This window comes from Spea bombifrons, chromosome 3, assembly GCF_027358695.1.
Source record: "Spea bombifrons isolate aSpeBom1 chromosome 3, aSpeBom1.2.pri, whole genome shotgun sequence".
Lineage (NCBI taxonomy): Eukaryota > Metazoa > Chordata > Amphibia > Anura > Pelobatidae > Spea > Spea bombifrons.
In genome coordinates, this window is record NC_071089.1 from 555582 (window position 1) to 571156 (window position 15575).

Sequence of the window (15575 nt, forward strand, 5' to 3'; positions counted from 1 at the left end):
TATGTGTTAACATTCCATAGACACGTATGATATATATGTGTTAACATGCTATAGATACTTACAATATATACTATATATCATGTGTGAACATTCTATAGACACATACGATATATACTATATATCATGTGTTAACATTCTATAGACATGTACGATATGTGTTAACATTCCATAGACACGTATGATATATATGTGTTAACATGCTATAGATACGTACAATATATACTATATATCATGTGTTAACATTCTATAGACACGTACGATATATACTATATATCACGTGTTAACATTCTATAGACACGTACGATATATAATGTATTAACACGTATAGTATATAATATTTAATGTATTAACATTCTATAGATACGTATCTGATAAATAAACAGGATGTGTGTCAGTGGGACGCCGGCAGGAAATGTACAGAACAGAAATGATATTTATAATATTTATATATTATTTTCCCAGAGCGTGGCTTGGGGGGGGGGGGTATTCGGGGGGGCAGCCCCCGGACCAGCAGAATGTATCATTTTATAACCTACCCAGAAATGTTTGTTTTTACACAAAAGAATAGATTAGTATATATTGGGCACTTGGGCTGCTACCGAGGGCACTATGAATATATTATAATTAACACATTAATCTCGCTTTAAGTCGGCTGTTATTTTAATCTGACTTTTTAATATCATTTTTATCTTTCTCTTTAGAAGCCAAACAAGCTTTTGTATGTAATAGACACGGCCACACACGCAAGATACTCACATCGCACGCAAACATTGGAACGAACACACGCCATACATACAAAGGACACAAACCCCATAAACATGACATATAACGTGGGGTAACTACACGCCTTTAGACACGCCACACGCCTCGGGCACAAACAGCGAAAAAACTAAACATGGTGGAAGAAGCAAAATAAAAGGCCGGCGGCTGGAGACTCACACTCAGCGTTCCCGGGGGCCAAATTAAACTGCAACGCAAGGGCCCGAAAAATAAACTGAAAAACAAAAAGAAAACAATGAAGGAAAAGAAAACAATTCAGCAAATCAAAGGGACACATGAGTAATACGGACACGGCACTCGCTGCACACGCTGCCCTCCTCCGAGCCCTGATACCCGGCTCTCTAGCACCAGTGCAAGCGCTGAGTGTGATGGGAGTTGGACTGTTACCCCCGGCTGGGGGAGAAGAGGTCTCGCTGGTGGGATCTCTGTGATGGGTAGAGATTGGTGCCTGGGGGCTGAAGTGAAGTGGTGCGTACCTGATGGATAAGCTTTACCCATTCCCTACCCAGCCACACCCATTCCCTGACAAGCTCCACCCACTCCCTACCCAGGGCCACACATTGCCTGCCCAGCCCTACTCAGTCCCTGTCCAGGGCCACACAATCCCTGCCAAACCCCACCCACCCCCTACCCAGCTCCACCTACTCCATATCCACCTAAAACCTTCCAGCCCCACCCACTTTTACCTGTTCCCTTAACCTACCTCAGTTGTGCTGTTTAGAGGTAGCCATGCCGCTGCTGACCCCCCAGGGACGGACTCTGTGTGGAGGGCGTGTATCTGCATGTATGTATGCGCGGCATGTATCTGCATGTATGTATGCGCGGCGTGTATCTGCATGTATGTATGCGCGGCGTGTATCTGCATGTATGTTTGTGTGGGTCTCCACGGTAAGCAGGGGTGTTACATATAATAGCCCCGCGCCCCCGGTACTCACCGGCCGGACCTCTCCGGTGGTGTTGGTGTACTGCCGGGCCAGGCCAAAGTCCAACATGTAGCATTTCCGGTATGTAGAGGGCAGGCGCCCCATGGCAAAGTTAGACTGGAAAAGATTTCGGTAAAAAAACAATTTACAAACACGATATGGGATCCTGTAGGTCAGTGGGTGCAGTGAGGTGGGATCCTGTAGGTCAGTGGGTGCAGTGAGGTGGGATCCTGTAGGTCAGTGGGTGCAGTGAGGTGGGATCCCGTAGGTCAGTGGGTGCAGTGAGGAGGGATCCTGTAGGTCAGTGGGTGCAGTGAGGTGGGATCCCGTAGGTCAGTGGGTGCAGTGAGGTGGGATCCCGTAGGTCAGTGGGTGCAGTGAGGTGGGATCCTGTAGGTCAGTGGGTGCAGTGAGGTGGGATCCTGTAGGTCAGTGGGTGCAGTGAGGTGGGATCCTGTAGGTCAGTGGGTGCAGTGAGGTGGGATCCCGTAGGTCAGTGGGTGCAGTGAGGTGGGATCCTGTAGGTCAGTGGGTGCAGTGAGGTGGGATCCTGTAGGTCAGTGGGTGCAGTGAAGTGGGATCCTGTAGGTCAGTGGGTGCAGTGAGGAGGGATCCTGTAGGTCAGTGGGTGCAGTGAGGAGGGATCCTGTAGGCTCAGTGGGTGCAGTGAGGAGGGATCCTGTAGGTCAGTGGGTGCAGTGAGGTGGGATCCTGTAGGCTCAGTGGGTGCAGTGAGGTGGGATACTGTAGGCTCAGTGGGTGCAGTGAGGTGGGATACTGTAGGCTCAGTGGGTGCAGTGAGGTGGGATCCTGTAGGTCAGTGGGTGCAGTGAGGAGGGATCCTGTAGGTCAGTGGGTGCAGTGAGGTGGGATCCTGTAGGTCAGTGGGTGCAGTGAGGTAGGATCCTGTAGGCTCAGTGGGTGCAGTGAGGTGGGATCCTGTAGGTCAGTGGGTGCAGTGAGGTGGGATCCTGTAGGTCAGTGGGTGCAGTGAGGTGGGATCCTGTAGGTCAGTGGGTGCAGTGAGGTGGGATCCTGTAGGTCAGTGGGTGCAGTGAGGTGGGATCCTGTAGGTCAGTGGGTGCAGTGAGGTGGGGTCCTGTAGGCTCAGTGGGTGCAGTGAGGTGGGATCCTGTAGGTCAGTGGGTGCAGTGAGGTGGGATCCTGTAGGTCAGTGGGTGCAGTGAGGTGGGATCCTGTAGGCTCAGTGGGTGAAACAGATCCAACACTCACCGGCTTGATATCCCGGTGCAGAAAGCCCACGGAGTGAATGGATTCAATGGATTCCAGGATCTGTTTGCCAAGACGCAGGGTGGTGCTCATTGTGAAAGTGCCCCTTGGTTGGCTTCGCCGGAGATCTGCCAGGTTTCGACCCTGTGGTTAAAGAGACAACAGAGAATGAATGGAGGTATCTGACTTCACCCCAAAACACCATATACAGAACCTGTCCTGTTATCACGCGCCATATATAATATATATAGATAGGATCTGCCCTGTATATACAGAACCTGTCCTGTTATCACGCGCCATATATAATATATATAGATAGAACCTGTCCTGTTATCACGCGCCATATATAATATATATAGATAGGATCTGCCCTGTATATACAGAACCTGTCCTGTTATCACGCGCCATATAATATATATATAGATAGGATCTGCCCTGTATATACAGAACCTGTCCTGTTATCACACACCATATACAATATATATAGATAGAATCTGTCCTGTATATAGAACCTGACCTGTAATCATACCTTGTATATACAGAACCTGTCCTGTTATCACACACCATATATAATATATATAGATAGAACCTGCCCTGTGTATACAGAAACTGTCCTGCGTTCATGCTCTGTGTATACAGAACCTGTCCTATCACACACCATATATAATATATATAGATAGAACCTGCCCTGTATATAGAACCTGACCTGTAATCATACCTTGTATATACAGAACCTGTCCTGTTATCACACACCATATATAATATATATAGATAGAACCTGCCCTGTGTTCATGCTCTGTGTATACAGAACCTGTCCTGTTGTCATGCTCTGTGTATACAGAACCTGTCCTGTGTTCATGCTCTGTGTATACAGAAACTGTCCTGCGTTCATGCTCTGTGTATACAGAAACTGTCCTGCGTTCATGCTCTGTGTATACAGAAACTGTCCTGCGTTCATGCTCTGTGTATACAGAACCTGTCCTGTTATCACACACACCATATATAATATATATAGATAGAACCTGCCCTGTATATAGAACCTGACCTGTAATCATACCTTGTATATACAGAACCTGTCCTGTTATCACACACCATATATAATATATATAGATAGAACCTGTCCTGTGTTTATGCTCTGTGTATACAGAACCTGTCCTGTTGTCACACGTTGCAGCTTTCTATTACCTGGAGCTGCATGACCACGTAATTAAACTTCTCATTTCTTCCACAGCCGATGAACCGACAGACATGGTCCTTCCCTGGGGAGACAGACATGGAGCGTGAGACGTGGAGCAGGGCAGCAGACAGGCGCTTACAGACAGACAGGCGCTCTCTGGCAGCAAGGACTACAGACAGAGAGAGACGGCGAGGACTACAGACAGAGAGAGACGGCGAGGACTACAGACAGACAGACAGACGTGACTGCTATTGAGTGAAATACCCCTGGGGACCGACACGGACCTTGCAGTTTCTTCAGCACGGCCACCTCCATTTTCAGGACTTGTTTCGGCTGCTGAGCGGATTCTACTTTCAGGGCGACGTTCTCCCGCGTCAGCAGATCCATCGCCTCGTAGATCTCCCCGAACCCCCCGCCTCCGATCTTCTTCAGCTGTAAGGAGAAAGCACCGGTAATCACCAGAGTCCTCCGGCCTGAGCCGGTCTGAGTACTACGGCCCAGTAAGTCTGAGTCATGGACACGTCCCGAGTCACAATGCGCGGTCTATATGGAATAACATGCGCGTAGTGTATGTGTCGGTATCCGGGGGGCGCTCTATCTGCATGCGGAGGGTCTGGGAGTCACAATGCGTGGTTTATATGGAATAACATGCGCGTAGTGTATGTGTCGGTATCCGGGGGGGGGGGCGCTCTATCTGCATGCGGAGGGTCTGGGAGTCACAATGCGCGGTTTATATGGAATAACATGCGCGTAGTGTATGTGTCGGTATCGGGGGGGGCGCTCTATCTGCATGCGGAGGGTCTGGGAGTCACAATGCGCGGTTTATATGGAATAACATGCGCGTAGTGTATGTGTCGGTATCCGCGGGGGGCAGCAGGGGGGCGCTCTATCACACCGGGGGGGGGTCATCGCAGTGCTCATTTACTCACCACTTTCCAGCGGTCCTTGACCACGTAGCTGACGGGCAGGATGTCGGCCTGCTCTGCGCCCCCGCTCATGTTTCCTTCGTCCCTGATGACCGCAGCTATACACTGCATGGGCCACCCAGACAGGATCCGGCCGGCCCCCGACCTAAAAGAGACATTGACCTGGGGAGGAAAAAAAACAAAAAAAGAGAGAGGGTGATCAGCACCCGGGCCCCTAAAACACAATTGTTACCCCAAAACCAAGGGGCTGCAGACTGAAAGAACTCGTCGGACTCTCAAAGAACCCCAAACACTTCCTTCCACCAAAAAATCACCAGCAAACGCAGCCATTCCCACCGGCGAGGCGAGCGCCGCCTGCCGGGTGTCTCTCTATACGGTTCCCATGGCCTATGGGCCCCACTTATCACGGAATGGTACTATGAGGGTCACGGATGAAGGCGTATCAGCGGTGGTGTCACCAGCGTGTGGGCCGGTTATATAAATCGCGTGGATCGCTGGTTCTGGGTTACTGCGCAGATTCACTCCGAACGCGCTGCCTCCCGCCGGCCGTCTATTCCGGGCCTCTCCGGGGAGAGCTGGGATTTCTTCTGGACGTAGAGACAGACGTCAGGTTTCTGCTCAACAGAGTGCGGCTTCCCGTGACTCTATCAAATGATCCACAGAGGTCAAACGTCACCAAATACCAAGAACATAATTATCAGGACTGGTCAGACAGCGGCGGGTCTGTATGTAATGTAGGGGATGTGACCGCGTTATCAGGACTGGTCAGACAGCGGCAGGTCTGTATGTAATGTAGGGGATGTGACTACGTTATCAGGACTGGTCAGACAGCGGCGGGTCTGTATGTAATGTTGGGGATGTGACTGCGTTATCAGGACTGGTCAGGCAGCGGCGGGTCTGTATGTAATGTAGGGGATGTGACTACGTTATCAGGACTGGTCAGACAGCGGCGGGTCTGTATGTAATGTAGGGGATGTGACCGCGTTATCAGGACTGGTCAGACAGCGGCGGGTCTGTATGTAATGTAGGGGATGTGACTGCGTTATCAGGACTGGTCAGACAGCGGCGGGTCTGTATGTAATGTAGGGGATGTGACTGCGTTATCAGGACTGGTCAGACAGCGGCGGGTCTGTATGTAATGTAGGGGATGTGACTGCGTTATCAGGACTGGTCAGACAGCGGCGGGTCTGTATGTAATGTATTATCAGGACTGGTCAGACAGCGGCGGGTCTGTATGTAATGTAGGGCATGTGACTGCGTTATCAGGACTGGTCAGACAGCGGCGGGTCTGTATGTAATGTATTATCAGGACTGGTCAGACAGCGGCGGGTCCGTATGTAATGTAGGGGATGTGACTGCGTTATCAGGACTAGTCAGACAGCGGCGGGTCTGTATGTAATGTAGGGGATGTGACTGCGTTATCAGGACTGGTCAGACAGCGGCGGGTCTGTATGTAATGTAGGGGATGTGACCGTGTTATCAGGACTGGTCAGGCAGCGGCGGGTCTGTATGTAATATAGGGGATGATGCGTTATCAGGACTGGTCAGGCAGCGGCGGGTCTGTATGTAATGTAGGGGGTGTGACTGCGTTATCAGGACTGGTCAGACAGCGGCGGGTCTGTATGTAATGTAGGGGATGTGACTGCGTTATCAGGACTGGTCAGACAGCGGCGGGTCTGTATGTAATGTAGGGGATGTGACTGTGTTATCAGGACTGGTCAGACAGCGGCGGGTCTGTATGTAATGTAGGGGATGTGACTGCGTTATCAGGACTGGTCAGACAGCAGCGGGTCTGTATGTAATTTTTGGTGGATGTGACCGCGTTATCAGGACTGGTCAGACAGCGGCGGGTCTGTATGTAATGTAGGGGATGTGACCGCGTTATCAGGACTGGTCAGACAGCGGCGGGTCTGTATGTAATGTAGGGGATGTGACTGCGGTATCAGGACTGGTCAGACAGCGTGGGTCTGTATGTAATGTAGGGGATGTGACCGCGTTATCAGGACTGGTCAGACAGCGGCGGGTCTGTATGTAATGTTGGGGATGTGACTGCGTTATCAGGACTGGTCAGGCAGCGGCGGGTCTGTATGTAATGTAGGGGATGTGACTACGTTATCAGGACTGGTCAGACAGCGGCGGGTCTGTATGTAATGTAGGGGATGTGACCGCGTTATCAGGACTGGTCAGACAGCGGCGGGTCTGTATGTAATGTATTATCAGGACTGGTCAGACAGCGGCGGGTCTGTATGTAATGTATTATCAGGACTGGTCAGACAGCGGCGGGTCTGTATGTAATGTAGGGGATGTGACTGCGTTATCAGGACTGGTCAGACAGCGGCGGGTCTGTATGTAATGTAGGGGATGTGACCGTGTTATCAGGACTGGTCAGGCAGCGGCGGGTGTGTATGTAATATAGGGGATGATGCGTTATCAGGACTGGTCAGGCAGCGGCGGGTCTGTATGTAATGTAGGGGATGTGACCGTGTTATCAGGACTGGTCAGGCAGCGGCGGGTGTGTATGTAATATAGGGGATGATGCGTTATCAGGACTGGTCAGACAGCGGCGGGTCTGTATGTAATGTAGGGGATGTGACCGTGTTATCAGGACTGGTCAGGCAGCGGCGGGTGTGTATGTAATATAGGGGATGATGCGTTATCAGGACTGGTCAGACAGCGGCGGGTCTGTATGTAATGTAGGGGATGTGACTGAGTTATCAGGACTGGTCAGGCAGCGGCGGGTCTGTATGTAATGTAGGGGATGTGACTGCGTTATCAGGACTAGTCAGACAGCGGCGGGTCTGTATGTAATGTAGGGGATGTGACCGTGTTATCAGGACTGGTCAGGCAGCGGCGGGTCTGTATGTAATATAGGGGATGATGCGTTATCAGGACTGGTCAGGCAGCGGCGGGTCTGTATGTAATGTAGGGGATGTGACTGCGTTATCAGGACTGGTCAGACAGCGGCGGGTCTGTATGTAATGTTGGGGATGTGACTGCGTTATCAGGACTGGTCAGACAGCGGCGGGTCTGTATGTAATGTAGGGGATGTGACTGCGTTATCAGGACTGGTCAGGCAGCGGCGGGTCTGTATGTAATGTAGGGGATGTGACCGTGTTATCAGGACTGGTCAGACAGCGGCGGGTCTGTATGTAATGTAGGGGATGTGACCGCGTTATCAGGACTGGTCAGACAGCGGCGGGTCTGTATGTAATGTAGGGGATGTGACCGCGTTATCAGGACTGGTCAGACAGCGGCGGGTCTGTATGTAATGTAGGGGATGTGACTACGTTATTAGGACTGGTCAGACAGCGGCGGGTCTATATGTAATGTTGGGGATGTGACTGCGTTATCAGGACTGGTCAGACAGCGGCGGGTCCGTATGTAATGTAGGGGATGTGACTACGTTATCAGGACTGGTCAGACAGCGGCGGGTCTGTATGTAATGTAGGGGATGTGACTGCGTTATCAGGACTGGTCAGACAGCGGCGGGTCTGTATGTAATGTATTATCAGGACTGGTCAGACAGCGGCGGGTCTGTATGTAATGTAGGGGATGTGACTGCGTTATCAGGACTGGTCAGGCAGCGGCGGGTCTGTATGTAATGTAGGGGATGTGACTGCGTTATCAGGACTGGTCAGGCAGCGGCGGGTCTGTATGTAATGTAGGGGATGTGACTGCGTTATCAGGACTGGTCAGACAGCGGCGGGTCTGTATGTAATGTAGGGGGTGTGACCGCGTTATCAGGACTGGTCAGACAGCGGCGGGTCTGTATGTAATGTAGGGGATGTGACTGAGTTATCAGGACTAGTCAGACAGCGGCGGGTCTGTATGTAATGTAGGGGGTGTGACTGCATTATCAGGACTGGTCAGACAGCGGCGGGTGTGTATGTAATGTAGGGGATGTGACTGAGTTATCAGGACTGGTCAGACAGCGGCGGGTGTGTATGTAATATAGGGGATGATGCGTTATCAGGACTGGTCAGGCAGCGGCGGGTCTGTATGTAATGTAGGGGATGTGACTGAGTTATCAGGACTGGTCAGGCAGCGGCGGGTCTGTATGTAATGTAGGGGATGTGACTGCGTTATCAGGACTGGTCAGACAGCGGCGGGTCTGTATGTAATGTTGGGGATGTGACTGCGTTATCAGGACTGGTCAGACAGCGGCGGGTCTGTATGTAATGTAGGGGATGTGACTGCGTTATCAGGACTGGTCAGGCAGCGGCGGGTCTGTATGTAATGTAGGGGATGTGACCGTGTTATCAGGACTGGTCAGACAGCGGCGGGTCTGTATGTAATGTAGGGGATGTGACCGTGTTATCAGGACTGGTCAGACAGCGGCGGGTCTGTATGTAATGTAGGAGATGTGACCGTGTTATCAGGACTGGTCAGACAGCGGCGGGTCTGTATGTAATGTAGGGGATGTGACCGTGTTATCAGGACTGGTCAGACAGCGGCGGGTCTGTATGTAATGTTGGGGATGTGACTGCGTTATCAGGACTGGTCAGACAGCGGCGGGTCTGTATGTAATGTAGGGGATGTGACTGAGTTATCAGGACTAGTCAGACAGCGGCGGGTCTGTATGTAATGTAGGGGGTGTGACTGCATTATCAGGACTGGTCAGACAGCGGCGGGTCTGTACGTAATGTAGGGGATGTGACTGAGTTATCAGGACTGGTCAGGCAGCGGCGGGTCTGTATGTAATGTAGGGGATGTGACTGCGTTATCAGGACTGGTCAGACAGCGGCGGGTCTGTATGTAATGTTGGGGATGTGACTGCGTTATCAGGACTGGTCAGACAGCGGCGGGTCTGTATGTAATGTAGGGGATGTGACTGCGTTATCAGGACTGGTCAGGCAGCGGCGGGTCTGTATGTAATGTAGGGGATGTGACCGTGTTATCAGGACTGGTCAGACAGCGGCGGGTCTGTATGTAATGTAGGGGATGTGACCGTGTTATCAGGACTGGTCAGACAGCGGCGGGTCTGTATGTAATGTAGGAGATGTGACCGTGTTATCAGGACTGGTCAGACAGCGGCGGGTCTGTATGTAATGTAGGGGATGTGACCGTGTTATCAGGACTGGTCAGACAGCGGCGGGTCTGTATGTAATGTAGGGGATGTGACCGTGTTATCAGGACTGGTCAGACAGCGGCGGGTCTGTATGTAATGTAGGGGATGTGACCGTGTTATCAGGACTGGTCAGACAGCGGCGGGTCTGTATGTAATGTAGGGGATGTGACCGTGTTATCAGGACTGGTCAGACAGAGTATCTGTTACTGTGTGACACTGGAACGCGGGGGAAGGGGAGCCGTCACGCGGGGGGGGGGCACAGACTCAATGACAGTAAAAACACGGACTGGAAGAATGTGGATCACAGGAGAGATTTCGCCGGTCAGGGCGGGAGGCAGGAAACAAAGTGACGCAGAAGCCAGGCAGCAGGTCAGGAAAATGGGCTGCCTGGAACCACACAAGGGTATGTGGGGGACCGCGGGGGGGGGGGGATTCAGCGTGGGTAACACAGTGAGGGGATTAAACATGCATGGGATAGACATACGGCTCCTGAATCTAAGACGAGATCAACGGCTGATTAAGGTTTGAGTCGTTACAGCAGGAGAAACGGGCGACTAGACGGGGGCCGGATGGCCCTTGTGTGAACCTGAACTCCGTGGGCTTCATTCAATGACCGGTCTGAAAAAAAGAGGATCCCGCACTAAAACCAGACGGACAAATAATTCAACTCCCAGGACACAAATCCAGAACAGATCACTACCGCCTCAGACGCGTGTTCATGAAGCGTGTGCCGGCTCCACGTCTAAATGACTGCGCGCCGGAGAAGAGCAAAGGAAAGCTTCCAGCTAATGTCAGCGCAGGCCACTGCCACCACAGAAGCTCATCAGAGTGAAGATGTGGTCCAGCCAGCAGTGGGAATACTCTTGGATTAGCTGAAGTTAGTGTTGATGTCTTTTTACCCCTGTGTGGTTACCCTGCAGATCTGCCCCAAGGCTGCTTTTAGAGAGGCTCCAGGATAGGGCCCCACGCGAGCGTCACGATGACCACGCCTCGCGTGCGAGAGGAGCGCCAAGAGATCGATGAACTCTACAGAACAGCAATAAGGACTTCATGGATTCCCGTTACGGAGGCTTCTCACTGTGGCCCCTGAGGCATCCCCACCTCCCCGCACAGTGGATGCTCAGGTACGCCCCACCCCCATCCCCCCCAGCCCATGGCCCCTCAGGAATGCCCCCTCTCCCTGCGTTGTGGCCCCTCGTGGCCCCTCATGCCCCCTTTCTTACTGTGCTCTTCTTGCCGTGGCTGGACTGGGTGAGAGGACATCCAAGGACCAGAGATAGAAGAAGACAAGACAGACACATGTGGTGAGATACAGGAGTCACGTGCAGGACATGCGTGTTACACGGAGCACAGGGGAGCGGGGAAGCACAGGGGAGCGGGGAAGCACAGGGGAGCACAAGCACATCTAACCTCCCAAGGAATGATATCACAAGAGGTCTCATAATCTGCGGGTTATCACATTATCCAATCAGCTACTAGTTAGTGGCACAGGCTTAACGCTTGCTTGTCACCCTGTCCTATGACCTACTAGTAAGCAGTACTGTCTGACGACCAGCAAATTAGTGTATGATAACTGCTAGTTAGCGGCCCTGTATGATAACTGCTAGTTAGGGGGCTCTGTATGATATCTGCTAGTTAGGGGGCTCTGTATGATAACTGCTAGTTAGCGGCTCTGTATGATATCTGCTAGTTAGTGGCCCTGTATGATAACTGCTAGTTAGTGGCTCTGTATGATAACTGCTAGTTAGCGGCCCTGTATGATAACTGCTAGTTAGCGGCCCTGTATGATAACTGCTAGTTAGTGGCTCTGTATGATATCTGCTAGTTAGGGGGCTCTGTATGATAACTGCTAGTTAGCGACTCTGTATGATATCTGCTAGTTAGTGGCCCTGTATGATAACTGCTAGTTAGTGGCTCTGTATGATAACTGCTAGTTAGTGGCTCTGTATGATAACTGCTAGTTAGCGGCTCTGTATGATAACTGCTAGTTAGTGGCTCTGTATGATATCTGCTAGTTAGGGGGCTCTGTATGATAACTGCTAGTTAGCGGCTCTGTATGATATCTGCTAGTTAGTGGCCCTGTATGATAACTGCTAGTTAGTGGCTCTGTATGATAACTGCTAGTTAGCGGCCCTGTATGATAACTGCTAGTTAGCGGCCCTGTATGATAACTGCTAGTTAGTGGCTCTGTATGATATCTGCTAGTTAGGGGGCTCTGTATGATAACTGCTAGTTAGCGACTCTGTATGATATCTGCTAGTTAGTGGCCCTGTATGATAACTGCTAGTTAGTGGCTCTGTATGATAACTGCTAGTTAGCGGCTCTGTATGATAACTGCTAGTTAGCGGCTCTGTATGATAACTGCTAGTTAGTGGCTCTGTATGATAACTGCTAGTTAGTGGCTCTGTATGATAACTGCTAGTTAGCGGCTCTGTATGATAACTGCTAGTTAGTGGCCCTGTATGATAACTGCTAGTTAGCGGCTCTGTATGATAACTGCTAGTTAGTGGCTCTGTATGATAACTGCTAGTTAGCGGCCCTGTATGATAACTGCTAGTTAGCGGCCCTGTATGATAACTGCTAGTTAGTGGCTCTGTATGAAATCTGCTAGTTAGTGGCTCTGTATGATATCTGCTAGTTAGTGGCTCTGTATGATAACTGCTAGTTAGTGGCTCTGTATGATATCTGCTAGTTAGTGGCCCTGTATGATATCTGCTAGTTAGCGGCTCTGTATGATAACTGCTAGTTAGGGGGCTCTGTATGATAACTGCTAGTTAGTGGCTCTGTATGATATCTGCTAGTTAGTGGCCCTGTATGATATCTGCTAGTTAGCGGCTCTGTATGATAACTGCTAGTTGGCGGCCCTGTATGATAACTGCTAGTTAGGGGGCTCTGTATGATAACTGCTAGTTAGTGGCCCAGTATGATAACTGCTAGTTAGCGGCCCTGTATGATAACTGCTAGTTAGTGGCCCTGTATGATAACTGCTAGTTAGTAGCTCTGTATGATAACTGCTAGTTAGCGGCCCTGTATGATAACTGCTAGTTAGCGGCTCTGTATGATAACTGCTAGTTAGTGGCTCTGTATGATAACTGCTAGTTAGTGGCTCTGTATGATAACTGCTAGTTAGGGGGCTCTGTATGATATCTGCTAGTTAGCGGCCCTGTATGATAACTGCTAGTTAGCGGCTCTGTATGATAACTGCTAGTTAGGGGGCTCTGTATGATATCTGCTAGTTAGCGGCCCTGTATGATAACTGCTAGTTAGTGGCTCTGTATGATAACTGCTAGTTAGTGGCTCTGTATGATAACTGCTAGTTAGTGGCTCTGTATGATATCTGCTAGTTAGCGGCCCTGTATGATAACTGCTAGTTAGTGGCCCTGTATGATAACTGCTAGTTAGTAGCACATTATGATAACTGTTAATAAGTGACACCGATTATGTACCAGTTAGTAACCATGTATGATGACCTGCTAGTTAGTAGCATTGTGATACAACCTGCTGGCAAGTAGCACAGGCGCATGCACGGGGTTAGTGCAGGACTCCACACCTTGATCAGTGAAGTAAGCATGCGGCAGCAGAGCGACGCCGGGTATCACCCGTGTTCAGCAGCCCCGCAGACGCTATGTGAACACGCGGTATAATGGAGGTTTGAATGTTGGGTAAAGAAGGGAAGCTTCAGGAGTAAACATATACTCCCCACCATTATACATCGCGGCATATGTCTCTATATTAATGCAAACGTGTCCCCTCACTTTATATCAGCCCTATTATTACCCCTCCTGTGACTCCATATAACCCCTCCTGTGACCCCATATTACCCCTCCTGTGACCCCATATTACCCCTCCTGTGACTCCATATAACCCCTCCTGTGACTCCATATAACCCCTCCTGTGACCCCATATTACCCCTCCTGTGACCCCATATTACCCCTCCTGTGACCCCATATTACCCCTCCTGTGACCCCATATGACGCTTGCTATAAGTACACTGTGAGAATAGAAAGTGCAGGTTTAGGATGGACGCTCCCCATGCATTGAAGGTCCCCATGCCGGGGTCCCGGTATTTATACTGAGTACTGATTGGCTACTGGCTGGCTCATGGCCTCCTGCAGCTTACACCTAGTGGCAGATAGGAAGCATGCCAGATATTACCCCATCTCACCATGTCGGCTGTGGTCCAGGACGCGTGGAAGCCCTGCAGATGCTCTCACAAAGACCAGAGCTGTGGGGCTCACTCGGCTAGGAGCCTGCGGATTAGAACAAGGATGGTTTCCGGAAGGGATTGGATGAAAGACGGGGACACCAAGCCTTACGGACCTAGGACCGCTAGTCGAATGGAGGCCTTCTAAACCAGTATGTAAACCGGTATGTAAACCAGTAACACCAGTATACAAAGTGTTTCACATCTACATCTAATTCTCTGTTTGGTCACCGGGAGTTGGAAAAAGAATGGAAGGAGGGTCAATAACGGGAATTCCACGGAACGGACACGGAAAAAACATTAAACCAACATTCAGCATCATCCATTGTACCTCCCAATGAACCCAGCCACCCAACCCAGTAACTGCACCCGGCCACCAAACCCCAACCCGGTAACTGCACCCGGCCACCAAACCCCAACCGAGTAACTGCACCCAACCACCAAACCCCAACCCAGTAACTGCACCCGGCCACCAAACCCCAACCCAGTAACTGCACCCGGACACCAACCACCCAACCCAGTAACTGCACCCAACCACCAAACCCCAACCCAGTAACTGCACCCGGCCACCAAACCCCAACCCAGTAACTGCACCCGGCCACCAAACCCCAACCGAGTAACTGCACCCGGCCACCAAACCCCAACCCAGTAACTGCACCCGGCCACCAAGCCCCAACCCAGTAACTGCACCCGGACACCAACCACCCAACCCAGTAACTGCACCCAACTACCAAACCCCAACCCAGTAACTGCACCCGGCCACCAAACCCCAACCCAGTAACTGCACCCGGACACCAACCACCCAACCCAGTAACTGCACCCAACCACCAAACCCCAACCCAGTAACTGCACCCGGCCACCAAACCCCAACCCAGTAACTGCACCCGGACACCAACCACCCAACCCAGTAACTGCACCCGGCCACCAAACCCCAACCCAGTAACTGCACCCAACCACCAAACCCCAACCCAGTAACTGCACCCAACCACCAAACCCCAACCCAGTAACTGCACCCGGACACCAAACCCCAACCCGGTAACTGCACCCGGCCACCAAACCCCAACCCAGTAACTGCACCCGGCCACCAAACCCCAACCCAGTAACTGCACCCGGCCACCAAACCCCAACCCAGTAACTGCACCCGGCCACCAAACCCCAACCCAGTAACTGCACCCGGCCACCAAACCCCAACCCAGTAACTGCACCCGGACACCAACCACCCAACCCAGTAACTGCACCCAACCACCAAACCCCAACCCAGTAACTG

The 15575-nt window shown here is 51.3% G+C and overlaps 1 protein-coding gene across 2 annotated transcripts in view; it reads right to left on the bottom strand.

Moving 5' to 3' along the window:
* The window catches only part of TTBK1 (tau tubulin kinase 1), a 49484-nt gene that overhangs the window by 26359 nt on the left and 7550 nt on the right, over positions 1–15575 (bottom strand). The window contains exons 2-6 of one of the 2 annotated variants that reach the window (XM_053460601.1): positions 5040–5198; positions 4395–4542; positions 4119–4192; positions 2937–3077; positions 1716–1820 (exon numbers count right to left, since the gene is read on the bottom strand). In XM_053460601.1, the coding sequence (XP_053316576.1) occupies positions 1716–1820; positions 2937–3077; positions 4119–4192; positions 4395–4542; positions 5040–5147 (576 nt within the window). In that variant the 5' untranslated portion in view covers positions 5148–5198. Of the gene's footprint in view, positions 1–939; positions 1090–1715; positions 1821–2936; positions 3078–4118; positions 4193–4394; positions 4543–5039; positions 5199–15575 lie in introns of those variants that run through there. The other variant, XM_053460602.1, reaches the window with a different exon arrangement.